Source organism: Drosophila gunungcola, unplaced genomic scaffold (genome assembly GCF_025200985.1).
Source record: "Drosophila gunungcola strain Sukarami unplaced genomic scaffold, Dgunungcola_SK_2 000001F, whole genome shotgun sequence".
NCBI classification, from domain to species: domain Eukaryota; kingdom Metazoa; phylum Arthropoda; class Insecta; order Diptera; family Drosophilidae; genus Drosophila; species Drosophila gunungcola.
This window is the reverse complement of record NW_026453197.1, coordinates 17,391,095-17,417,851: the sequence shown is the minus strand read 5'-3', so window position 1 is coordinate 17,417,851 and position 26,757 is coordinate 17,391,095. Positions and strand designations below refer to the sequence as shown.

Below are 26,757 nucleotides of genomic sequence, written 5' to 3'. Positions count from 1 at the left end.
CTGCTAAGCTTCGTTTGATAACATTGATTGTAAATATAGTTAATATCTAAAAAAGACAAATATTTTTAAAAATGAATTTTGTTTTATATTTAATTTTAACCATAAACAGACGGCATACATTTTTCGTCATTGATCCCCAAAAAATAAATGCACCTTATGTTTTACGTATAAAGATAATTGTAAATTTTTAATAAATAATGTGAACGGTTTACAAAAACTGATAACAAATCATATTTTCAATAAATACACATATACATACATACACATATATAAGTAGAGGCCTTTCTGTTGTTTTTGTTGTTGTGATTGCAGTGATTTTGTTACAATGGGATACATATTTTCATAATGCACTAAACAAAACTTGACTAAATTATGATTGTACGAGTAGCCTACGATTAAGGGATACGCGAGTTAAGTACATTGGAGCAGCCGAATTCGCTAAAACTAATGAATGATTCTTAAGATTACAATTAACTTTCGTTGAGCGAGACGGGCAGGTTAATAAACGAGGGCAGGTGTAAATGTGGGTAATCTATTCAAATATCTATCCAAAGTTCTCGAAGTGGTGAATGAAATAGGGCAACTTGCGCGTTTTATTCACTTCATCACAGGCAGACATCACACTTTTGGTCAGCGGTCTAGGACCGCAGGAGAAGACGCCTATTTTGGAGACCTACGATAAATTATATAAATTATATTATATTATTTACATTTTTTAGTTCGGAAAATCAAAGAAAACTCACATAGGAGTGCTTCTTTTGGACAAACTTCAAGAAGCTGGACATGTCCGGGCGACCAAAATGATTGACCGCCTTAAGACCCGTGAAAATTGAGGTCTTTGACAGCCGTTGAAAGTGGTTCTCACAGATGTACTAAAATAAAATAAATATATTGTTTACTCAAGAAAATAAAATTGTACCAGTTTTAAAAATGCTGGAAAACGATGAAACATCAGCAACACAAGCTTACATATAAATTATGTAAATCCATTTTTAAAACTATTTAGATTAAATTTGTAAAACAGACTGTATAGTCACAAAAGCTGCAGCTGATGCATCGTTTACAGCCAGCTTAATAATGTTCTAGATTCTTAGTCTGCCGTACATACCAGCATTGTTGTTCGCAGATCAAACTTATGGAAGAACTGCGTGATGAATATGTGTATCTCAAGGACATTAGTGACATCCTTCTTCTCCACATCGCGCAGCACATCGATGAACCACTCGAAGTGCTTGTGCGATGGGCAGATCCACAGGAAGTAGACCTTTTTGCAGGCCACGCCCGAATAGCGATTCGTGCTGGTGCCAAAGACCAGATCGTTGAGAATGGAGGCGTATGGTGTGACCCCGATGCCGCCGCCCACCATCACGGCCACCTCGAATTTGTACCAGTCCTGGTTGCCGCCCCCAAATGGTCCTTCGATGCGGATCTTGGGCTGATCCTCCGGATTGTAGTTGCAGGGATCGAAATAGTTGCGCAGCTTCCATGTCCATGGGCCCTGGGCCTTGATGTGGCAACTGAGGCAGTTTTCATGCGGCGCTGAGGTCAACGTAAAGCTGTGCATCTCATGTGGCCGAAAGGCGGTGCACGACAACCTCACCCACTGACCCGAAAGGTACTTGAGATTCGGTGGCCTATAAAACTTGATCTTGATCACATCGGAGGGCAGCAGATCCGTATCGATCACATCCAGTGCCATATACTTGGTGCGCAGCGAGACAATCTTGTCCAGGGTGTACACAATTCCTGGTCCTAAGAAAAACATCCAGAAGCGAGGTGGTCCCGTCAATCGAGCCAAGCCGTGAATCAAACTAAGCAGATACAAGCCAATGTACAGGGTATGCATGTTCCAGAAGTAATTGTAGGCCTTTTTCCGAATCGTGGGATGGGCAAAGACAAAGATAATGCACATTATGATAAACAACATGACACCTGTAGTCCCAGTGACCGTCTGGAACAGCCAGAAGGTGATGTCCGGCTTGTAATCCGAGGCAAAGTGCACCTCCCTGGTCAGACATCTCAAGTTTTCATGCGACTGCGTGGACACATGATAAAAGTTCACAATGTGACCCACCGTATGGAGGACCGAAAAGAAGAGCGCCGTGCAGGCGGCAATCTTGTGGAACTGAATGTGCGAGTCCAGGGGAATGTACTGCTGAATGGGAAACTCCTTCAGCTTGGTGATCAGATTCCTGGACATGGTCAGCAGGAGTAGGGAATAGCAGAAGGATAGCGAGGCAGCAGAACCCCTGGTGATGGCGATTCCCACGCCCATGATGTGCCGCAAATCGGTGTGTTCCGCCATGAAAGAGTAGTGAATGAAGCGTTCCACAAACAAAACGATGGTGACGACGTAAAAAAGGAATAAGTAAAAGATATTCTGGCGATTCTCCTCGAGGAACGTGATGTAGGCATCCCATTTGGCCAACAGCCAGTGACGTGGCTTATCCTGCATGGGTTCGATATTAAACGAGGTCATCCTAGCCACATTCGTGGAGGTGTCCAGGAAATTTTGCTTGGCTCCCTTGCAATCCAAACCGATGGCCACAAAGTCACCCTTGTACTCCTTCATCATCAGCTTAAAGTCCTGGTAGGTCAAATGGTTCTTGTGCTCCAGTCCGACATCCTGGAACATGCCATCGATCAGCTCGGTGACCTGGTCATCTCCCAAACTCGTTGTCCTGGCAATCTCCACCAGCGAACGCATCATCTCACTCAGTTCTCCCTTGTCGATTACGCCATTGCGATCATTGTCACACATATCGAAGATAATGCGCAGCTTGTCATCGGTTTTGCCGCGTGAGAAGAGCACTACGGTTTCGAGGAACTCCTGGAAACTGATCCGTCCATCCTGATCCTTGTCCACAATGTTGAACATTTTGCGCACAAACATGTCGTTGGGTTTCATGCCCAAGGCGGCGGCAAATTCCGCCTTTGACAGACTGGTTCGCATCACGGTCATCACCTCGCCATCACTGGAGGCATCCGATCTGCGGCGTCTTTCGCCTGGTCTTAGGCCAAAGGTCAAGGCGTAGGCCTCTCGGAAAAAGTACTCCAGACGCTTTTGGCGCCGCTCCCTGGTCTCCGCACGCGCCAACATAATGTCCCTGTTGACCTCCATCAGGGTCATCTCCTTCTTGTGCAGCAGCAGGAAGTCCTCTAGCTTTTTCACAAACTTCCTGCGTGCCCCATAGGATTCCAGTTCCAGAACCAAGTCATGATCACTGGGCACTCGCAGCAGAATGTAAGGCTTCTTTTTAATGTGATTCGTGGCCGACTCCTCCACACTGACCACATCCACGTGTTTCAGGCTGAAAGTGCGCAGTTTCTCACCCTTTCTATCCACTGTATAAATGGCTGCCTCTGGGCCAAATTTCACAGTCACGAGTCTCTTGTGATTGGCATGCAGCCACTCCCTGGCCAGCATCTTATCCACCGATCCCTTGTGCTGTGGCGCCCTCAAAGCCTCCTGGCGAATCTTCAGTCGACGTCGTTTGCTATTCTGCAGTTTGACCACACAATAACCAGCTCCAGCGCATAAAATGGGCACAAAGCCAAGGAATACGCAAACATAGATAAACATCAGTTCCGAGCCGGAAAAGTAATCATAGCCTTCTAGATAAGTGCATGGCTCCAATTCGGTGGCATTCAGTTGCATTGGCTGGGGGCAAGGATCACCCGTACGCCACATAAACACATCCTTTTGGATTTCATCCTCGGCCACATCCGTGCTGTTCACAATAATGTCCCACAGCGTGATCTTTCGCAGCTCCGCAATCTCCTCCGGCGTGAAGATTCCATTGCGTTCGTTCTCAAACCAAAAGCGATCGGCATCCCGAAGTCGCATGAACTGCTCCTTGATCACTGCCGTAAAAAATTCACCCGGCTGGCCATAGGACTCCAACATGCCGCCCACATAGACATCCACGTCGTCCAGCTGGTTGTCATACGCTTCCTTGAGCATGCTGAAAGAAAAAGAATAGGTCAGTTAATTAATCTTTTAAACACTGCTAATAAAGAAGGTAAAACCAAGTATTTCATAACTAATTTAACTCCATTTTTTTTCAGCGAAAGGGATGTTTTAAATTGATAAATTTAGATTTTAAATTAAATGGCTACATAAAGTCGTTTTAAATTTTCCTTTATTATTTTAGCTTCTACATATCATATTTTGAAAACGCGATTTCTTGTTTACTTAATTCTTATGATGATTTTTAAATTTTTTACTTACTCCAAAAGCTCCGGCTGCGTTTCAAACAACGGAGGATTGATGTCCGTCCAGGTCTTGTGCCTTTTCAGGCCGTAGGATTCCCTCGCAGTGTTGTAATCGGGTAGGCCATTGTCCCTGCCCCGCATTATATTCAGGGCACCCAGATCACGACGTGTAAACTCCATGGGACCGAAGAGTTTGTCCCGCACATCTGAGCAGAGAACGGGGTCCTCGCGTTCGGATATTTGCGAGGCTAGGCCCATGAGTACCTCCTCCACGCTGGTGTCGGCGAAAAAGCCCTGCGAAGTCAAGGCTTTAGTAAAAAATTAATATTTATAAGAACCATAACTCACGCTGGAATCCCACCAAGTGGAGCACAGCCTAACAGCTGGGTATCCCATTGGCGTTTCCTTAAAGTTGCACTGACCGTCTCGCCTGTAGATTCCTGGCGGAATCATCGTGTGGCCAAAGCGAAAAGCAGCTGCCTGGAAAATGTGCCCAATGCCAGGATGTATGTCCTGCTTGTACCCCTCATAAGGCGGCAAAGAGGTGCCCAGAAAGGCGGGCAGGTACTCGTAGACTATCACATTCTGCAGGCTGGCAATCACCGTGTGGCGAGCCCTCTGATAAATGTCCTCATCACTCCAATCCGGGTGCAGACGCTTGATCCTCTGGGCCAGCGTATTGTGCCAGCGCAGGAAGAGAATGGCGAAGGAGAGGATCGCCGGATTTTGATTGGTGCGCGGGTCGCCAAGAACTAGGGATCAAAATTGATAAATTGTAAGTAATTGATAGAGTACATGAACAAGTTATTATATTTGTGCAATATTTTCTGAAATTTTTGAAATTTTTAGTTTAAGCCCTAATTTATTTAATATTTCACCTTAAGCCGTAGTTTTATTTTCTGATAAATAAAAAAAAGCCATTTTAAAATTATTATTACTGAACAAAATAAATACAATTCGAAAGGAATAGTTATGTTTGATTTTTTTAGTATTTCAAGTGAACTTACGAAACAGACGCTCCGGACTGAGCATCTTCATGACACTCGGCACCGGATTGTTGAACAGGGGCACCCGCATGGTGTTCCTTACGGGGAGCTTGCCGTCCTTCTGGGTGAGCAGGGTGCCGTTGTGGAAGGAGCGCATGGCGTTCAGCCAGGCCTCGGAGGTGCTGTAAATGAAACTGCCATCAATCCAAGCAGTCATTTGATTTATCTGCGGAGTAGGCATTCAGTAGTGGAAGTTAATCCCGATCCGTAACCTGCCAACCCACCTGTTCCCTGGGAGCATTTGGACTCTGCCCAGTGTCCCGATCGTAGGCTGCCCGATGGAAAGGGATGTACTTGTCGCCACGACACTCCCGATCGTACATCTCGTCGCATTTCTCGATCTCGATGCGGTGCATCTCGATGGGACAGCCGGACTCGGAGGCCATCACAATCTCATTGGCCACCAGTTGGCCAAAGAAGGCCAGCAGGGCTGTTCGGTTGAACTTTGACCCCAGTCCATCCTTTCCCCGCATGAAAAGGCGACTCAGCCTGCGGGTAGAGGGTCGATTGGCACCTGCCATCGCATAAACCCCATCCGAATATGAGGGCGGCGCCTTTCGCACCAGGTGGCTATCTGAAAAGTGAATGGGATCGAGGTTTAGTTAATTTTCACACACAGCTGGCGAAAGAATCAATCGATATGCAAATCTCCACCGATCACACATCACATCTGATTCACATCTGAATCAAAGGCGTAATCGGATCTACAAGAATAAGTCCTTTTTCGAAAGTTGTCGTCCGCAGCCTGACGGAAATTCCAGTTGATTCCACTTACCCACGGATCCCCAGTCGGGATGGGCTAGGTTATTGTACCAGCCATCGTAGCGCTGCTTCTCAGTCTGACTATACATTTTCTCTGAAAAATAAGTCACAAATGTTAAAATATAACACTTTAAACCAATTAAGCTAAGTCTATTTTTGCCTGAGAACTTTCGTTCTTACTTAATTCTCAGTCTGCCTCATTTTAAATATGATGTCATACTATTTTTAAAAATAAATGTAGGGTAATGTTTATCTTTATATGCTGTTAAACTCTAAGAAATACTAAGTTTATTTGCAAATAAAATAATAATTATTTATATACACAAAAATTGATAGTTTCAATTTGATATTTACAAAATGTAAAAAAAAAATTTAGAAAGGGTAATTTATCGCTTTTTTTCTCGACTAAAATTTATTTAACTAATATGTCATGCACCAAAAACCTTGTTATCAATTATTTTTCTGTGCGTTTGTCGTTATAATAACATTTTTGTCTTTAATATCCTCAACTTGTTAAAAATAAATTCAGCAAATAAGTAGTATACTTGAAATCAAACCTTCACCTACATATCTTATTCGCTATTTGAAAAGAATTTAATGTTTTTTTTCAATTCTACGTAATACATTCAAAAGTAAAAGAACTAAGCTGTTGTTGGCTACCAATTAATTTGCATTTGTTTGCGTAATTTCGTTCAGCTTTATGCGTGTAAATGACGCATAAATTTGTGCTAGTTAAGATCAGAGAATGCCTTAAATGTTCACTTCGAATAAGATAAATAATTTACGCATAAGCTTGTCTGCGGACAGTAGCCGGTTTTTAGCAAAGTTAAATTGATCCGATAAAATGTAGATTGTGATATTAGAAAATGTATTTGGTTGACTTAGTTTGGTTTTAATTGACTGTAAAATTGATTGACTTGGGACTTGGACGGCGGCGATTGAATCACACCCAAATGGCACTAATGGCTGAACCGAAGGAATGCCACTAATTTGCATATTTTTCTACAATTTTTCAATTCTAACAAGTGGCTTAGTAATTTTCGGAAATTATCTTGATTCGAGTTGTCATCATAAAAACTGATTACAAAATAATCTTGTCTAAATTCTAGTTGTATTGTATTTGACTAATCGCCACACCCGGATATTTTAAATGAATTTTAAACCGTGATTGGCAAATGAGAAACGATGCAAATTAAATCTTTTAAATTCTATTTCAAATAGTTTGCCTCATTCCCTTTAATTGACACCGTTAAAAGCTAACCCCAATTTAACTACACTGTTTTTTGCCCAGCTCAATTAATAATTCCACCTCTTTCGAGTCGACTTTATGCATGAATCACACAAAAAACACGAGATGTAAAATAAATGTTTGTTAAACAGAAGACACCTTTAAGTGATAAAAATCTGCAAGGCGTAATTGTTCTGACGCTAAACGTTATAATTATGGTTTATTTGCGTATAATTGCGATGGGGAGAGGGACTGTTTACGCGAAACCAGTTTTCAAATTAACAAGCCAATGCCCGCAGATTGAAAATAAAACATGCCCAACATTCTAAAAAGTGCTTAGATGGAATACACCACATAACAGGCACTTAAACCAGTTTATTTGTTCGTCTTTTAATATTGCTATTGTTACGGCATCACCCTCAAGAATTCGTCTTTAATTCCGTTCTGAACGAAATAAGTTGGTTTGTTTTGTCGGATCTATGGCTTTTGATTCTTCACCGTGAGCAAAAGCAAACCATGCCAAAAGCCATGACGTTGTCAGCTGAAGGGGCAGCCACAGCTACAAGTCATGACTATATTTCGTACCATTTTCGAGAGCATTGCTCACCTCTGGCTGTGTGAGTGTAAATAAGTGATGGATGGTTGGATGGATGGATGGCTAGCAACAGCAAAAGCAACAGCAACAAATAGCATTAATTTCCAGGTCTGAGATGGCAAACAGAATCAGATCCGGTTAACCGAAAACGTAGCCAGCTGAGAGAGGAAGCCTCAGCTGAATTGGATCGGCTATAAATGTATATAGCTTATATGTACAAAAACACTCTGCGTTGGCGGTTTATGGAATGTTGGCAAAATAAAAATAAAAATAACTAACCAACACCTGCGCGCTGAAGAAGCTTCCACAACAAAAACTGACTCTGGCCATAAACTGTTTGTTTTTTTTTGTTTTGTTGTAGGAAAACATGCACGACATCACGGATTCCCCTTCAAAAAAAAAGCAAAATACGTTTACACATTTATATGAACTACTGGGTTTTTTTGTCCGCTTTTGTCGGCGCCATCAATTGTCGCATTGTACTTTTTGTGAATCTCTCTCTGTATTTCGTCAGCTGTTTCGCGTTCGTTTTTTAAGTCTTTGGATTTATACCAGTACGATACGTCGCATATTTCACTTTCATCTCGGCTCGTGCGTGACTCTCGCTGTTTAAACAAAAGACGCTGATTTTTTTCACGTGGCATTGCATAATTAAATTTTAGAGAAAACATGCATGGTACTGTAACTAATTGTAATTTGCTACACTCTGAAAAACAAGCAAGGGTAATTTAAGACTAATCTGATCTTGAATATAAATTGATTTTTAACATAATTTAAAAAGTTTTGTGTGTTAATAAAATTCAATATTTTGGTAAATTGTTTTTCAATTAATATGCATATATGTTTTTTAGATTTTATTATTATTTTCTTGTATAAATATTGTATTGTTTATGACTGACAAAAAATATTTATATTCCCTGTCAATAAATATATAATTTTAATATTTCTAAAATGTAAATAAAAACATTTTAACAACTATCTTAGCTATGTTTCTATTTTGCACAATAAACAGATTCTTATTACAAGCAATAGCAGTACATTTCAATGCGGTAGTTTTGAACGCAATACGACTGATGACCATACTTGTCAGTCCTGGTGACAGGACCTCCAAGTTTCAGAGTCCTTTTTTCCATAATGTTTGTTATTAGAATGGTGGCGTCAAAGTTTCCATGTCCCGGCGTCGTCTTCAAACGTACCATAATCTGTGTTAATTGGTGACTTTTTCCAGATTTATCTTTTGCGCCATAAGCAGCTCGAACTTCCTTGAGCCGCAGTTTTTGACATTGGGGATATGGCCTAATAAGATCATTAATCCTGTCCACTGCAAATTGGGCAGCCTGTTGAACTGCCGTGCCGTGGGTGAAAACCACGGTTAGTTCGTTGCAGAGGCAGTAATGTCGCGGTATTTTGGCACTACGACAATCTCTGTGCTCAGGAATGGGTAAGAACAGGCTGATTCCACGACTATTTTCCAAACATCGCGTTCGATTACTCACACTAGCATCGGTTAGTTGTTCAAGGTTTATTACATCTTTAAGTGTTTCATGCAGGTCATATGTTGTAATCAGACTTCTAGAGTTTTGGTCAAAATTGGACATGGCCAGAGGGAACCTTTTTTTCAACCATTCAGGATAAATGGCAATTAAAAGCGGCTGTGACATCTCCCTTTGTCCTTCGGCAGTTTGTGCAAACTTATCAAACCTCAAGCCATGATCACCCATAAATAGAATCAGAGTGTGCTCCATTACTCCCTTTTCGTACAGATTCCTCAATATATTCAGGTAATCTTTATCCACCAGCTTGGCAAAGTTAAAGTAGTCGTGAACGCCGTGCATGTTCCAAAAAAATGAGAATATTGGCATGTGCTGCATATGAGGAATTAAGTTCAAGATAAATTGATAATACACATCACAATAGAGGCGATGCCCAGTGCATTTAAGGTCAAATCTTGTGCGATATAAGGAATGCGATTCAATCTCGTGCATCATGGGACGCATGTAAAAGTCGGTGTGCTGCTTCTTAAAGCCCCTCTTTCGGTAGATAAATAAACCGAATATATCCGTATCTTCGCCATAGATGGTCGTGTATCCCGCCTCCTTAAAGTCATCCCACAAAAAGTGACAGTTGTCAAAGTTGGTTCTACCTTTGTAACAAGACTGCTCCATCTCATCGTTAGATAGACCACTTAGCAGTGGCATTAGATTGGGATAGGTATTTACTCCGATTCTATTATAGCCCCAGAATTCTGTGTGGGGCAATTGTTCTATAAAATCGGCCACCTGATGAAAATGCCGCAGGTAGTGCATGTGAGAAATGGAATCAATGCCCAGGATCATCACGGAAAGACGGTCCTTGGAGTGATACGGTTCTGAAGCATTCGAAGGCGGTGGCAGGAAATAAAGGACATCATGAAAAATAATCCTGGCAAAGTCCACCCAGCACCAGATGCGAATATTTTGCTGGCCAGCTCCCACATCAAGGTACCTTGATCTTTCGCTTAGCTTGAAAAACCTCCAGGACTTGTACTTATTATTTGAGTCATCAACCCTGACAAATTCCCGATAAATACAGCAGACTTGTCTCCAGCGCCAAACACGACAGCACGAAAGTAGGCCAGACTTTGATATGTTTCTGACCAAGTAATTCCTACCTTCAATGGTTTCGGCGACCATCAACTGAACCATTTTACAAACAATTGGATCAAAAGGTTTCATGAAGGACAGAGCAAAATCCGAAAGTGGTTTCATCGAACTTATTTGACATCCACTGGTGTTGACAAAGAATTCATTGTCTTCAATGATTGAACTCGTTGGACCGTCGCGTATACTTTTGTCTTGTTTCCGATCAATACCATAAATAAAAATTAGACAGCAGAGCATTGCTAATAGGAAGATATTGACTCGACTTCCAATTCGTTTCCTTCTCATTAGATTTTTTCACAGACTTACTAAATATTTATGTCAAACATATATGTCGCCTACTTTGAAATGAAAATGCGTTCACCCTTCTTAATTTTTTTTTTATTTCTAATATTTTATTTATTTGTTCACAATCTCGCTTTGTATAAAATTCTTGCTTAAGAAAACCACAATATTTTTCAAAAATGAATTCAATTTGTCACATGTGCAAGCAAAGTCATAAGCAAACAAAAACTTTCGCCTTCTGTTTAGAGCAAATTTTTTGAAAAATTAACACTAATTATGGAGGACGAAGCAAAAACATTAATGTAGTCAGTGACATCTATTTGTTAGCTGTTAATTGGCTGCCAAATTTGACGGTATATAAAAATGCGCACATGACTTAATTTAATTTTAAAATCCCGTGCGAGATCTTGCCACTGCTAAACATCAAGACTAATGAATCCCAAAGAATTTATTTTATCTCTAGCGGCTTAATTAAGAGTTGCGATTCGTAAAGAATGCAGTCGTTCCTAAATTGAAGTTCTACTGAAAGACTTGTCTAATATATACATAGAATTTAAGCTTACAAGTTTGCGATTTGTGCACTATTATTTCGTTAATCAAAATGCCATTTGCCTAATTAAAACTTCCTCAATTGGATTTTTGTAGAAAATGTATGTTAACAAGTCTGTGTGAGCATAAGCATTCAGTTTAAAAGTCGGAAAGATGATCAATACAAAGTAGTGGTATTAATAAATGGGGGATTTCACTGACACTGTAAATAATGATTAAGTTTCTTAGGAATATCTTCTTCAAACTACTTTCCGCTCATTTCACTTTTAATATAATTAAGTTTATTATTTTTTATTAAATATATTTGTATAAATGGACCTTATATGCTGAATGATAATAAATACAAAACTAATGACATTAATAAATGCCGGATTTTGTTCGCACTTTAATTAATGGCAGTATCTTAGAAAAAACTACTTGAAATCTGCTACATATTTGAGTAGATAAAATTATACAAATAACTCGTAATAAAATGTGTTTTACAACTTAAAAATAACTAATTTAAGTTCTTGTTACTTAAAGATAGAATCGCTTTAAATATTCCCCAGTAATTTTAATTAACTTTTTGTCTCTTGGGTGTAAAGGGATTTCTTCCCATTTAACAGATGAACTATATAGATATATTTTTATCTTTCTGTGACTATACAACTGAATGGCATCCAAGACAAAATCCTTCGTGACCAAACTGCACCACTGCACATTTAGAATGGTTAAGAGCGGACAGTCCTCAAGAAGCGCCAGCAAATCCTGATTGGTAATTTTTAGCATAGTGAGGTGAAGGATTTCCAGATTCTTCAGCCTTGACAGACATCTCAAGGGAACAGTTTCACACTCCACGCCAAGTTCCCGGAGCGAAGAAATTTCACAGACATGATTTAGCTGCTCAGATCTTAAATCGTGTCCCGCCAGAATGAGAGTTTCTAGCGGAGTACCAGTTCTTTGGATAAGTCCCTCGATGAAACTAGGCTTTGGGCAGTACCGTTTCCACATCTCCAAATGTTTCAATCTGGGCAGCTGGCAGATGACATCGGGTTCATTTGACGTGCGAAAGACCAATCTTTCCAGACTGCGACAGTTTTTCACAATATTTCCAAAGTGGTCCGAGGTATAGAATGTTATGAGGGTGCCCAGTTTCTTCATTTTCAGGAAGCACAGTGCCAAGCATTCGTCATCGAATGCAGAACAGTTCGTAATATCCAGATATTCGAGATCCTCCAGAACATGCAGCCCGCTCCCATTGTGCGTCCACCCCAGCGTTAGTTTCTTAAGCTGCGGCAGTTCCATTAGGCTAAGAGCGAACTCTTTACATTGTATCGGATCTCTAAAATAAAGACGGGCGTGCAGAGATGTAAGACTTTTCAATTGTTTTAGATCGTGCCCTCTGGGGCGTCGAAAATTCATTTTGAGATGCCGCAAATTGGGACAGTACGTTCGCAACATCCACAAATGCTCTCCCCCATCGGTCTGAGAATCCAGCGATGACTCATAGCTGATAACATTTTCATTGATGAGTTCCAGCAAGTGGTGTAATTCGTCTTTATCTAGCGTATTTGTGACGCTTTCATTAACGTGTCTATACGTATGTCGTAAAGATTCGCAATGTGTTTTTATATATCGATTTGAGGCAGCAAGTCTTAGTTGGTCACTCAAACAAAGATAAGACAATATAGTATTCCAGCAATAGGTGTTCAGGGAAAATATAGTTGTGGGTGTTTTTGGGAGAGAAGATCCGGTAGAGGTCCCCTCTTGATCTGCTTTTTCACGCCGCTTTGCTCTTGAAACATTTTCAGAAGCTTCTGCTTCGGTTTTTCTCTTTGTTCTTGCTAAAGCTTTTTCACCATTACATTCGTTAGCCTCCTCGATTTTTGCGCTCATTTTTTGCTCGATTCGAACGCCTTGAGAACCGCGAGCCGACTAAACTTATCAGTCTTTGTTGGTTAAAACTTGCGAAGAAAGCACGATTATGTCGGTGATTCCTCGATTAAGCTTTTAGTGAATATATTGTACAGCCATAATAATGATAGATAACCAAAAAAATGAACTAAACTTTAAGATATCCAGTTATGACATGAAAAAATATATTCTACTGATACTTTGTAAAAATTTAAAATAAATTTATATAAGTTGAAAAAGTATTATATATATATGTAGCAATTTGTATATTTAAACTTATAATTTACTATTTATTTTTCAATGAATGAACATTTTGAGTACTTCAACTTCTCATTTTCAAATTTATATGTGTTTATATGTTTATTAGCTGATAGCTACTTGAAGACAGTATATACTGTTAATTCTAAAGGCTTCAATTACAGTTTTTGTATTTCAGTTGCATTTCGGTTGTACAAATCCACGCTTATATAACAACAGAGCTTCGCAAATGCTAATAAAATTGATGAAAAGAAAACAAAATGAAACAAATTATTTGCTGCCAACAGCCGAGTCGAATTCAATGTTCGACTTCCCCATGCCACCTGCTGGGATCGGAGATCGGAGATCGCTAAAGCCGTCGATCTTTTAATCAGGAAGAGGGCTCGAAAACAATAACACCGCGGGGGGCGGGGTTGGCCAGCACAATGGGATATATTTCACGTTTGTTTGCAGTAATTTCATTACGCTAAATATTGCAAAATAAAAACACAAAATATCGGTTTCTGATCATAAATCAAATGATAAGCAAAATAGCAAAGCCAAAACAATGTAAAAACGGAGGGGATAGAATTAAATAAAAATGCAAAATCGAGAGGAAGCTAACAAATCAATGGATTAGCGAAGGCGAGGGGAGGGAAGGGAAACCATTTGATCGTGCGTTGACATTTGACTCGGATAGCTTCTGACCACGCCCCTCGCCACTGAAACAAGCGGTACGTGACCAGTATCGACAGACATCGTGGAATCTATAGCTTCGTTTTTCACTGCCCCTTCTCTTACAAGTCTTTACTTGTGGCTTGAAAAATGTATACTGGGAAAAAATATTAATTCAATATTTCGATTTCAATTTCAAAAATCTAATTTTAGAAAAGTGTCTTTCAATCAAAAAACAATGTTGTCAAACCAATATGTTGCTTTATTCTAACAATTATTTAAATGTTAATTACATTACATTAAAGAAAATCCACAATACTTTGCTAGAGCTATTTCTGACTGTGTATTTATATGTATACTATTTTTTATGAATAATAAATTGTGTGAGGCGGGATCTAATCGGTCATTTCGAAGCCACGAGATCTTGGCACGTCTGGCGATCCCAATGCAAAGCGTCTAGTGGATTACGTCAATTCTGACCAGGTAGTATTAACTCACTTATGATGGGTTTATTTGCCTTAAATGTTGTAAATGCGATACAAGCACTAAAGCCATTTTGCAGTGATTGCATTGAACGTTGAAGTGTTAATCAGAAACCGAAATATCAATTATTTCAGAATAAAAATCTTGTGTAACTAAAATTAGATTTGTCAAAATTAACATCTTAAATAACGATCATCTGAGATTTGGTAAAACAAAAATATTTTATAACAAGTATTAATTGTAAGTTTAATAAATAATAGTTTAAGTCGATTCGCTCCTTGGATTTATTTAATATATATACATCTTTTGTATTAGTTTTCACATTCCCCGACTGAAACAAGTCTACCAATCGCTTCACGATCCATGTCTATGCAAATAAACCTAATTGAATTGAATAACCATACAATTTGATATGAAGTGGTAGGTTGTTGGTTGGTACTCACCATAACAATGCACTGAGCCGAGATCCAGAGATCCGAGACTAATCAGTAGCAACAGCAGGGCTCCTCCGTATTTTGCTCCGGGCAAATAAGCCAACCGGAGCTTGTGTTTTTTTGGGCTGGGACATGGGTTTCGATTTTTGCTTGCTGCCCTCTGACGGGGCGCACTTCGAACACTCATATTGATTGCAAACACTTTTTATTTTGTATATATATTATCCGTTTGTTCGCTATTGTGGTGCACGAAAATCGGTCGTTTGTATTGTTAAATTAATTAAGCAAACTAACACTCTTGTGATGTGGATTGACTTTGACAGCATGGGCTTAATTTTGCATTATTTTGAGTTTCATCACAGTGGTAAGGTTGTACATTTGGTTCACACTTTAATTTTTACTCAGCTGAGATCCCATGATTTCCAATTATTGCACTGCAAAATGAAACAAGCGATTTCTTTGATTCACAGCTATTTGCATATTTATTATGTGATTCATGCGGAGATTCACACTCTTTGTTTTAAGTCATCTGTCGATTTTTTTCCGTTTACCGATTCACTCCAATTCTCGTTTAAAATGTTTGTGATCGCGGTTTGGTCGATTGAATTAGCATAAAACCTGATAAAGTTATCTATTAATGAATTTTGTTTTAACAGTCACTTGCTCTTTGCACTAAAATGGCAAGATATTGTGGGCTGATTGAAGTTTTTTGTAAGATCGGTAAATACCTTTACTTAAAGCACATAGATTTTCAATTTGCAGGATAGTTAATTTGCATAATTTAATTGTGATTCATTAGAAAAAAAGATTCGTCTAATTTATATAGAAATTTAAATTAGTTCCAAGATTCTAAGGCCAAGTTAAAAATCATGGCTCTTACTCACAAAAATTATTGGAATATCAGATTTTAAATAAAATTATTCATCAGAAACAAAATTCGAATAGTTAAGAAAGAGCTTTGCAAGTGGGAACTGCTTTTTAATATTGGTTTATATTAAGGTAATTTTTGTTGGACTGTTGTAACTTACTGTTTAAATTACACAACTGACTAAATTATTACTGTTTAAAAACGCACTTATTTATATTTTTTAGATCAATTAAAACGCAAGATTGACTCGACCGCAACAAAGCGTAAGTAAATAGCGAAATGGTTCGTTAATGTTAACCAATTAATTACATTGCACAAAGTGAAGCGAACAAATAAATTTGCTTTTATTGAATGCAATGTGGTGTATGGCCAAATAAATGGTAAAACAAAAAAAGGGCGAAGAGGCGGATGAAAACGGAATTACCCACAAAGCAATTGACCTTCTGCGGGCTTACAAACCAACCAACGACAAACAGATTCCATTAGTCATAATCGACAATAGTCGAGAAAGAAGCCAAAAAAAAAAAAAAAACAAATCCTACAAAACCGACAACATCGAAAAGCATACAAATAATGTATGTGCAAAGCAGTAAGGCGAAGATAAAGAGAAGTAAAAAAAATATATAAATGCCATTGCACAACTGCAAACAATTAACATTACAGCAACTGCAGAGTGCTAAAGCTAACAAAGTCATAAAGACAGCCCCTCACCGCTTAACATTTTTCCGCCTAATGCAATTTGGAGTTTGTTTAGAAATTATTATTTAACGGCCGAGCAGAGAAAACTTTATGGGGTAAAAGCTAAATCCAAATGGTCAGTAAGTTGTGGGCGAACGCTGGTCAAAAAAAAGAGGTCCAAAGAGCGAGCGAGAGAGGGAGAAAGTCCAGAAAGCGTGGAAGACTGAACGACAATAATCACTTTGAAATTACGGTATAATACGAAAAATTGTATTGTGGTGGAAGCCAAAAGACTTGGCTTTCTGAACATTAGCCATACAGCTCACGGCTATTTCATGTTTCTTATTAATTAATAAACATTTCTGTGGCTAATTTCAGAAATTGTTGGCCAAAGTTCGAGCCGAGATCAAATAATTTCCGAAATTTCTATTAAACAACAGGCTTCTCAATGACGCATTCCTAAAACCAGAACCAGCCACTATTTAAATAATATAAGAATAGCAACCAATTATTGTCGTATTGAAAATTCAGTAGAGAGCAATTTATAAATGGCAAAAGCAATCATGAAAAAGAATCTTTATCAAAATTACCGTTGGAAATAATTGCAAACACAAAGAATTTTTTTAGAAAATTGTGGATACATTTTTTGAAAAATTTTAAAAACAAAAGGAATTTGAAAAAAACAACATATTTAAAGTTTTCTTAAGAATGGTATTCTTTTTTTTCTTTTAACTTTGTTCATAAATTTTATTGTAAGCTCCGGACTTTTTGTTTATTTTTTTCTTGAATATTTCTCCAGTTGCCAAAACTGCGAAAAAATATCTTTTGTTGCATGGGAGGCTGTGGACGACTAGAAGAAGCGGCAGCAAAACAACTAAAATTAAACACAAAAATAAATTAAATTCATGAACGAAAACGTAAGCAAAGCCGAAACGGCGACGAAGCAACGGACAAAGAAGACTCGGAACTCCAAAAGGGGACCCAAAAAAAAAATGAAAAAGAAATAAGAAAAAAAAAAACGCTAGCACACACACACTGAGCAAAAGTGACAGAGAGGGTGAATTGTTTGTTTGTGGGCGAGCAAAAGAGATGGGGAGCTCCGAAAAAAAGATTCACACTGAAAATATCCAATAAGTGTCCAGAGGTGGGTGTTCAATGTTTATCGGGTTTTTGCACTATTTTCCAAACAATTTGAGCGTTTTTGCATGGCGACAGTAACAGCCACAAAGACCCGCACACACAGCAACGATAACGGTGAAGAAGACGGCGCATGCGCGACACGTTTCAACGTTTCACATTCACTCTCGTCGGCTCACCAGTCCGCTCACCAACCAGCACACTCGGATTCAAATCGAAGCGAAACGGGCGAATCGAGGGCTCCAACACACGTCCGCAGCGGCCAAGAGTTCGTTCAAAACTGAACCCAGCTGTGTGGGGGACCTTCCACATTGGAGCTCGAATCGGTTGGCAATGGAACCGGTTATGCACTGAAAATAAAGAATGAAGTGTAACCGTTAACAAGCCATTCATTTAAGGCTTACCCCTAAATCCATGTTTGACTCCACGGATAAGTTGAACATTTATTTAAATTACATTTTTTTTAAGTTCCCTAACAAAAAAGTCCTACCAAAAATAAGTGTTTTCTATGATCCGTAAATAAAATAAAATTGGAGTTCAGGTAATGAATTCATTATGGTATTGATTTTTTTTATTTTCTATTATTTTAATATTTTGTAAATGCAAAACTATGAATATATTTTGAAATCAACAAACTCTTTTGCTCTTGATTAATATTTTCAATTTGAAGGTTTTTTTCTAGCTTTAAAATAGATTTTTTTACAGTGTAGTCTCTCCCGCTCTTTGGAGCTGCCGAACTGCTGCTCCATTTCGCTTCGGCTCTCGGGATCTTGCGACTGGAACGGGATCCCATGCCATGTCCGCCTCCAAATGAGTTCCGTCATCTTTGACATGACGACGTGTCGTATTAATCATTCCCGGGTCTCTCGCCCTTTCTCTCGCCGCATAGCGGGAATTTCCCAGCCTGGCGGATGCACTGCAACCGGGTGGCGAAGAGAGAGAGATCGGCTGAGAGTGGCCATCTTCAAGCGGTTTCCTCGACCGCTCTTGCGGTTAATTTAATTGAGTGGTAAAAACCGGCACCCATGCGGAGAAGAGTTCCTGTTTGGGCCGTGAGAGATGCCAGCGGTTGGTTCTTGGCGTCGTGTGAATGGGCAGCCCAGTGTTGCCTAACTCTCCATAATTACACAAAATTTGCATACTAATTGGAGTGGCATAAAACTAATCTGATGGGTATTAGCTTTTTATGGAGTGTAACTTGTGTTTGTGGACACGTGGCTTCATAGAATACATAACTTTTATTTTGCACGAATTGAATGTGCAAGCATTAATTTATTGTTTGAATATCTTTTGTAGACATAACACTGCCTAAAATAAAATTTCTGTTTAACAAAATGGTATAAATATTAACATATATTTTTTTTAGTGTAAGCCCTTAGCCATTTTTTGTTACCTTTTTTAACCTATTTTGAATGGTGCACCTTTGAACAATGTTCAAGCTTCTAAGATATTCAATCATTCACAAATTAAGGTCTGGAACATTTAAGCATTGTCCAGAGACAATATTTTATGTCAAGCTTTGTATGAGTATGTCGACAGCTCACTTACCTTTATGGCCCCATACTAGCCTCTTCGATCTTTGTTCGAATGTCAGTCAATAGTCAGAAGACGTCAAATGCAGCTGTGCACATTAAAATCAATTAAGATTCTTATTTATCTTCGATTTGAGCTGAGCTTAACAAGTGCAGTCAGGCATCTAGCAGAACGGGCGCATCTATAAATATTTATTATAGCCAGAGAACGATCGAAGCTTAAATTTAACACGCATGGAATAAAAAACACACATTTTTGTAACTTTTGAGTACACTTTAAATGTTCTACAGAAAAAAAGAATTGAGCATGCTATGCTCAATCGTTATTACAAAATTAAAAAAAAAAATGTATAGAAAAGACACAAGCATAAGTTGAGAACTGGAAACTCCAAAGCAATTCACTTAGATAAGTAATTAAATTAATTAATTTTTATGTGCTGCCGATTGTCGTTGAGTGTTGATTTATCTGTGCGTGCAATGAGGCAACTAGTAAATGATTTTTTTTGGTTTTGCGATGAGGCCTTCCAAGCGAACAATTTGAAGTTGACTAAGTTCGATTAGTATCTGCAGCTGTGGGCTGTTTATTGATTCAAAATTGACAATTATCCACTTAACGTGCAACAATAGCGAAGAAAGAACATTTGAGTAGAATATATAGACCTCTGACTCTGACAAAACCTTAGTGCTGGTGATTTTTTTCTGCATCGTTTAATTTGTTTTCCATATTGGACTGAAGGGTCTACAACTTCGACTTCTAAAAATGCTTAAAAAAAAAAGAGTTTATAGGAATGATTTCTAACAAAATTGCAGCGGAAGTTTATTTATTAAGTATACGTTTATTTTAAATAAAATGTAGCTTTGTATGCTTTTTGACTTTGTATTTTGTTTGCTGTCTGAGGCAGATAATTATTTAATGATTGCATTCAAAAACTATGCTGATTGTTTAGTTTTTTACACATATAGTTTTCTAGTATTCTATAAATGTATAACCTGAAGTTTCGCAACACAAGAATAGACCAAGTTCAGTTTGGGTCCACGGCTGAAAATTCGAGCACCCCCTTGAAGATTTAATGGTACTACCAAGCCCAAAACACTTTCGGCCTCAACAGCAATTACGTGTTCTAAACAAGCTCTTGATCAGCTATACAACAATTTACACACGCAGAACACAAAAAGTGGAAGACAGCAACAATGATATCGCATTCCTGCCATTTGTATCTTGCCCACAAAAAAGTGAAGGGTGAAAAAAATGAGCAATAATTTCAGTGTTTATGTGAAATGGTTGGCAAATATTCGAGCCACATTAATAATTAATTTATCTTGCTCAGCAAAATAAAACACAAAATAACAACAATAATTTTAAATGGCTTAACAACTTTCACGGCACAAAAAAGAAAAAAAAAAAACAAATTTATGAGTGAGGCACGGTTACGCATACCCCAAGTAATTGATTTCTTACAGCTTGGATTTCGATACAATTTCAATTTTTGCTACGAGAAATATCAATTTTAATGGCTTGCAAATCGAGAGCGAGTGGATCGAAGGTCAAAGCAACTCTACAGCGACAACGACAACGCACAATGCGTCCAAATAAAAATAGTAATAGTAATAATAATCGGACAGGTGACAATAACAAGAGCAGCAACAGCAACAAAAACCTAACTGAGCCCCTTGTGAAGCTTGTGTCGGCCCACAAAATGGAACACGCGCCATTGAAACCGACAACTCAGATTCGCAGCAAACAGCAGTTGGAGTAAGTCAAAGTTAAGGCAAAACGCATTAAGCATACGCACTGTGTGACGGCCGTTTTCTGAACGTAGCAACACTGAGCTTGGGCAAATAAGTAAACTGAATTAACTAGTAGGTAGCTGCAACTAGTAGCCATGTTAGCTTAGCTTGTTAGCAAATAGTTTCAGCGCGGAGCTGGTAGGTCTCGTAAATTAAGTGGATTTTCCACTAATTGGATTCTTTGATCTAAGTTGATTGAACCAAAGCTAGCATATCGTTTAATTGCCCATTAGGCCCTTAACTTAAACTAATTTAAAATATGCATTTATACAAAAAATCTGTTAGTCTTCCATTTAAAATATTTTTTTGAAATTAATTAATTGAAAAAATTACTTGATTAATTAATATCTATTAATGAATTTTTTCAATGTTTCCACATATTTTAATCAATCAAAAACCAAGCAAACAACCCTGCATTCAAAACGCACATAAAGCACCCACACACGTTTCCCACACTCATTGCAACTAAGTTAGTGTAATAAACGATTAAGCGAAAAATGAGTTCGAAGAGTTGAAGAGTCCAAGTCCGAACCCATCCCATATCCATGGCAGTGCACTGAAGTGCGATTCCAAGGTGCACTTGTGGCCCACTCCCAGCTCCGACTAAGCGCCCTGTGTGAACAAGTACTGTGGCGAATACGTTTCCTCAATAGAGCTTTTCGCTTTTATGTTCAATTACTTGTATTAACCCATTAACACACTGAGCTCATGCCTAACTATAACCCAAGCCGGGCAATCATACAGTGTACCTAGTAAGTAGAAAAAAACACGGCAAAAAATTAAACAAGTTCCCTTTCACTTGCATCTCATATATTAACGAGCGATGTTTCGTGTGCCATCTATGATATTTCTAATGCAATTTTACCATAAAAAGTTTCCCAGAGCAACGACAGCCGCAGCCGGCTTCTAAAAAACATCTCAATCGTCAAAGGCATTCCGATCGCCGGATCTCGGGGAGGAAAAAGAGTCGAAATGCCAACTGACACACACCGAGCATGCGTACGTGATTTTGGATTTAATTAACTGTGGCTTGGCAACAGCACCACATTGTAGTTGAAGTTTCAGTTCGGTAAACTGAAGCAGGTGAGGCAGGCATTAAGTTAAAACTGAGGCATTGACTTTGGTAATGAAAATCCAGTGCAGTTCTGCCCTTCATGCAAGAATGCCCCAATTGAAGGATTACCCAGTAACACTTATCACTTTTTAGCCTTTATCTTTGCCAATTCAATCCCTCCGTAGCCGTAGCCATTTCGAATATGTGTAGCTGCCAGGTGTTAATTAAATACCTGTAGAGTTTGCGAGGTCAGTGCAATAAATTTTAAAAATATATTACAGACCATGTGCCATCTACTTAATACCATTTGCGGAATATTACAACCGCATCACCGTAAATACAGCCATCCGTAAATTTTTTTTAAAAGGTGAACACTGCATGCCCTTTGCTGATTGCATAGTATAATATAGGACTTTTTTTACGGCATGAGCTTTTGGAAAAATAATTTTTAACAAAAGGCCATAATGACAAATTTTTTTTTAAATTAAATTAATTTTTTATAATTAAGATTTCTTCCTATGCATTTGATCTCTTAATATTAGATTTGTTAAACTAAAAACAAAACATTATTTAATTTTCTTCATTATACAAAAGTGGAATTGCAAGGCACCTTTTCCGATGAAGTTACTTTTTTTGGAAGAAAGTGTATAAAAATATTTCATTTAACCATTTGGAATGAAAAAAAGTACATTTAATTTGGTATCGTGCCTGGTAACGTAAACTTACGTATGTTGGATATATAATGGTATGTTTATTCTGCGATGGATGAAAAACGATTACAAAAAATACAAATATTATCGCATATTTCTTTATGAAAACCAATCCCAAAGCCATTAAAAAAATTGATGTATACTAGACATCGTCTAGTCAAGTTCGAGTCAAAGTATTAAATTAGTTATTTTCCCTTTTATGGATAAGCTTAATTAATGTTGATAAAACTTTACTGGCACTGCAGAAAAAATGGTATCTTAAGGCGCCATATTTCTTTAGCGGCCATGATTTTTAACTCAATGGTCATTCTTCAAAAATGCCTATAGGTATGCTATAGTTTTTTAGGGAAGTGTAAATTTTGGTGTCTATAGAAAAATATATTTCTTCATTATGAATGTAAAAAGTGGAATCACTTTAATTATAATTGTCTTATCTAGTTTAACACATTTTCATGAGCTTTATAACAATTAAATTAAATTAAATTAAGTTTCTGGTCACATTAATATATTCATGACCCAAAATAAAAAAGCTAGTCCTACCAAAAATATAAACCATGCCAATTTAGTTCACTTTATATAACATTTATATTCATAAATTCATATCACATGCTTAAGATCTTAATGGCTAAAATAAAAATACAAATAAACAAACTAAAAATTGTCAGGTTTTTCAGACATTTGTAGCAAGTCTTTTATATTGGAATTATCTTCCAGGGGATATCGCCTGATCAACTCGGATAAAGTTAATTGACTCCTCTCATTTAGTTCCAAAATCTGGTTGGGACTAAAAATTTTGAGATGATAGATTAGAAACTCGTATAGAAACATGCGTTCGCGGCTAGCATAATGAAAGGCTACAGAATAATTGGAACAACATGTCAAGCCCTGAAAGGTTATAAAGAAAAGTTATTAACTTTTTAAGCATAAATCAATTTTAATTTCAGGACTCACAGTTTCAACCCGAGAAGAACTCATCTGGCGCAACCACTGTGGAATTGTTGTATTTGCCTCCGACATATAGTTTTCCAGGTCCAGAGGCATAAACTTTGGCTTTGTGTCCCCATCTAAGGACTGTGATGAGTCCACAAAATGTACTCCCACATTCTGCATACATATGCCCATGTAAAAGTCCTCAATACCCATTTTCTTGGGCTGTGGACAAATCACCTCAGATTCATAGACCTGCGTCATAAAACGATTGAGGGCCTCACGACTCAGAACATAAGAAGCCCCGCCAGACATATAGCTCTAAAAAGAATATACATTATTATGAGCCATTATCAAAAATTATGTTCCATAAACTTTAAGATTAATATAGCACACACCCCGTATTAGCTACCCAAACCTGTCCCACACAAATGGAAAATGGAAATGTTGAAGCATGAATATGAATATTTACATCAAAGACCGCGCAATATCTAAGTTATTCCAAACTTTAGTAACGGTGTTCGGTTTTTAGCATATCAAACCCCACCAACGAAATCAAGACGTATTTAATCCTATTTTGAAGGTCACTCAGCAAGGAATGATGTGTCAAAATACGCATCAAGCTCACTTGTAATCAAGCAAAGCTCACAAATTAATGGAAGTGAGTTATTGAATTTAGTGAATTTTCACATTTGACTTGGGATTATGACAGATCATATTGCTGAAGAGTGTCACATTAACAATTATTTTATGTTTTTTATTTAAACCAAAATCTGAATGCATTTTTAAATTGTTGTACATATGCAATATTGATTTCTAATGTTCTTCTAAGCACACAAGTAATCCGGATTTCCTTTAATTTTTTCTGAGTGCATATAGCATCACATAAAAAAAACGCATAATTCATAGAAGCATAAAAATATGTTAATTGGCTAAATACCAAATATAGCAAAATTCAAACCAAAAGCAAAAATTAAAATCACAGGCAAGCATAGTCAGGTAAAATAATCACAACAATCAATCACAAATCATTATAACATTTATGATGCATTAGGAATAATCAGCCTGCGATAAACTCCATTCAAAGTGTGAGATGAGCAGAAGCAAAGAAACAAAGAAGGTTTTTTAATATCTTAGTTTTTTGGCCGAAAAGATGCGGGCCCTCTTCCATAACTCATTTGTTTATTTATGTGTTAACAAATGTTTGCAGAAGAAAAATGTACTTCGTCGCACAGGGAGATTGCCCAACACTTTTGAAAATGTCAAAAGGCGAAATAAATCTCTGGCTACTGCTCAAAAGGCGAGGCTGTGAAAGATGCGTGGCTGGTGATCGTGATGACCTCAAGTTGAAGCACTGCCATCAGTCTTTTGCACATTGCAGCCAGCTTCTCTTGTTAATGCGAATTTAATTTCTTATTGTCGCTGGCACCGATTGATCTATGCACACGGAAAACGCCAAGACAAGAAGCTTTTGGCCCCGTCAAGATCTCGACTTTTCTGTATGATATCATCATACCAATAATAAATTTAATGTTTGTTTACGGCGCAGGCAATACACAATAAATCGCTATTAGTTATTATATGAGATTACTCTCACAAAAGAGGACCGGTTATTCTAACAAAAAGCATTTTGTTATTAGCACATTTCTTTGCCAAATATCCTATAAACAATTTGAGAAAGTTATAAGAGCTTTCAGTAATTAACGACATTTATTTAAATTTTTTAGTGGAGCGAGCAATATTGAATTCATCAATAAATAAGTTATTGGTCAATTCCTTTATTATTATTAAAGTTCCAAGTAAAATATTTAACAAATATATTTTACTAGTTTACTTTCCCCAACAACTTTTGTTCAACTGATTTATTTACATATGCTAACTATTTTTGCCGGGAGCATTTTTTCTAAGGTCGGAAGAAATAAATTTACTAGCCCCGAAAATCGAATTTTAACGCTCAACTTCGAATAGAAATTAGAAATTCAAATTAGCTTAACAAGCGGGCGACATTAACATGGAAGATGAGCAGTTAATTAGAAACTAATGCCAGCGATCAACTAGATCATTTACCATATCAATTTTATGTACAGAGAAAAAAAACATTATATTAATATTCTTTAAAATAAAAGCAAAGTTAAAAATTTATTTTCTAAGAAAAATATTTTTGAAAATCATAAAATGTATATTCTACTTAGTAAGGTTACTTTTATGAGAACATTAAATTTTAAACAAATACTATTAAGCAACTTCCTATATTTTTATTTAGCAAATCACAGATATAATCGATTAAATCCATCACTTACCAAAACATGAGCACAAAGGCGGAAATTAATGAAAGATATGTTAAACGTTTATCACTCACCACATTATAACGTGACATCTTGTATCCAAAGTAGACGGGCGTATCCGTATCGAAACCGCTAAGCAGGTGCTGCAGATTCTCCATGACCACATAACTGGGAAAACCCACATAAAGATAGGATAGATTTCGGGGAAAATCTCTGCTTATATAACATACGTATCGTCGTCCGCCTTGAGAAACCAGTCGTAGTCGCGACCAAAGTGTTCCCAAACGTGGCGAAAACCCTCCCGAGTTTTGTTCCACAGATCCTCGTAGCCACCGCCTCCTGGCTCCACTACTTGGACCACGCCCAGTGGCTCATAATCCTCACTGCTGGCGAAAATCAGGTGACTGCATCGCTGACCCCAAGTATTGTGAACCGCGCGAGCCAAGTTCTCCACATTTTCCGGACAGGTGAGCACCATGCAAAGTATTCGGGCAGGTGGAATATCCTGAATCCTGGCCGTGGCTGTGGACATGGTGGAGGCACTGCTCCAGCAGGGCGTCACTCTATTCACATCATAGACAAACAGGAGCAGCACGAAGGCCAATACAAAGCCCGCCATGAAACCCGTCAGCAAGTGCAACTGAGATCGCAATTTAATCTTGGCCGTCATTATTCTTCTGCGCCAGCGTTGTGTTCTCCGCGACGTTCGACTCCCGATTGCCCACCAAACTGGCCGT

At 38.0% G+C, this 26,757-nt stretch overlaps 4 protein-coding genes across 10 annotated transcripts; all 4 read right to left on the bottom strand.

Moving 5' to 3' along the window:
- Window positions 1-154: 154 nt before the first annotated feature.
- Window positions 155-18,002, bottom strand: LOC128262694 (dual oxidase). Of its 6 annotated transcripts, none has more exons than XM_052997108.1 (11): window positions 17,920-17,983; window positions 15,593-15,659; window positions 15,051-15,475; window positions 6,037-6,117; window positions 5,486-5,835; window positions 5,223-5,427; window positions 4,564-4,967; window positions 4,232-4,509; window positions 1,109-3,965; window positions 744-872; window positions 155-673 (listed from the first exon to the last, which is right to left on the bottom strand). In XM_052997108.1, the coding sequence occupies exons 3-11, from the start codon at window positions 15,226-15,228 to the stop codon at window positions 545-547; spliced, it is 4,611 nt and encodes a 1,536-aa protein (XP_052853068.1). In that variant the 5' UTR covers window positions 15,229-15,475; window positions 15,593-15,659; window positions 17,920-17,983; the 3' UTR covers window positions 155-544. The 6 variants fall into 6 exon arrangements, with proteins under 6 accessions (XP_052853068.1, XP_052853067.1, XP_052853065.1 ...); XM_052997107.1 differs by having other exon boundaries at window positions 15,593-15,672; window positions 17,920-17,973; XM_052997105.1 differs by lacking the exon at window positions 15,593-15,659 and having other exon boundaries at window positions 17,920-18,002.
- LOC128262702 (glycoprotein-N-acetylgalactosamine 3-beta-galactosyltransferase 1) lies at window positions 8,102-26,732 on the bottom strand. Of its 2 annotated transcripts, XM_052997127.1 has the most exons (5): window positions 26,251-26,730; window positions 26,095-26,188; window positions 23,760-24,056; window positions 23,449-23,693; window positions 8,102-8,120 (listed from the first exon to the last, which is right to left on the bottom strand). In XM_052997127.1, the coding sequence occupies exons 1-4, from the start codon at window positions 26,688-26,690 to the stop codon at window positions 23,460-23,462; spliced, it is 1,065 nt and encodes a 354-aa protein (XP_052853087.1). In that variant the 5' UTR covers window positions 26,691-26,730; the 3' UTR covers window positions 8,102-8,120; window positions 23,449-23,459. The 2 variants fall into 2 exon arrangements, with proteins under 2 accessions (XP_052853087.1, XP_052853088.1); XM_052997128.1 differs by lacking the exon at window positions 8,102-8,120 and having other exon boundaries at window positions 23,381-23,693; window positions 26,251-26,732.
- LOC128262696 (uncharacterized) lies at window positions 8,847-10,777 on the bottom strand. The gene has a single exon (XM_052997111.1). The coding sequence runs from the start codon at window positions 10,771-10,773 to the stop codon at window positions 8,866-8,868; it is 1,908 nt and encodes a 635-aa protein (XP_052853071.1). The 5' UTR covers window positions 10,774-10,777; the 3' UTR covers window positions 8,847-8,865.
- On the bottom strand, window positions 11,640-13,220 carry LOC128262701 (uncharacterized). Its single transcript, XM_052997126.1, has one exon. The coding sequence runs from the start codon at window positions 13,192-13,194 to the stop codon at window positions 11,836-11,838; it is 1,359 nt and encodes a 452-aa protein (XP_052853086.1). The 5' UTR covers window positions 13,195-13,220; the 3' UTR covers window positions 11,640-11,835.
- Window positions 26,733-26,757: the final 25 nt, after the last annotated feature.

Excerpts from the sequence above, each read along its gene's own strand:
- LOC128262701 (XM_052997126.1), bottom strand. The coding sequence starts at position 13,194 with ATGAGCGCAAAAATCGAGGAGGCTAACGAATGTAATGGTGAAAAAGCT.
- LOC128262694 (XM_052997105.1), bottom strand. The coding sequence starts at position 15,228 with ATGAGTGTTCGAAGTGCGCCCCGTCAGAGGGCAGCAAGCAAAAATCGA. Across the intron at positions 6,118-15,050 it reads CGGCTCAGTGCATTGTTATG|AGAAAATGTATAGTCAGACT; the intron begins GTGAGTACCAAC and ends CTTATTTTTCAG. Across the intron at positions 3,966-4,231 it reads ACGCAGCCGGAGCTTTTGGA|CATGCTCAAGGAAGCGTATG; the intron begins GTAAGTAAAAAA and ends TTTTTCTTTCAG.
- LOC128262696 (XM_052997111.1), bottom strand. The coding sequence starts at position 10,773 with ATGAGAAGGAAACGAATTGGAAGTCGAGTCAATATCTTCCTATTAGCA.
- LOC128262702 (XM_052997128.1), bottom strand. The coding sequence starts at position 26,690 with ATGACGGCCAAGATTAAATTGCGATCTCAGTTGCACTTGCTGACGGGT. Across the intron at positions 26,189-26,250 it reads CTCAAGGCGGACGACGATAC|TTATGTGGTCATGGAGAATC; the intron begins GTATGTTATATA and ends GGGTTTTCCCAG. Across the intron at positions 23,694-23,759 it reads GTTCTTCTCGGGTTGAAACT|GGCTTGACATGTTGTTCCAA; the intron begins GTGAGTCCTGAA and ends ATAACCTTTCAG.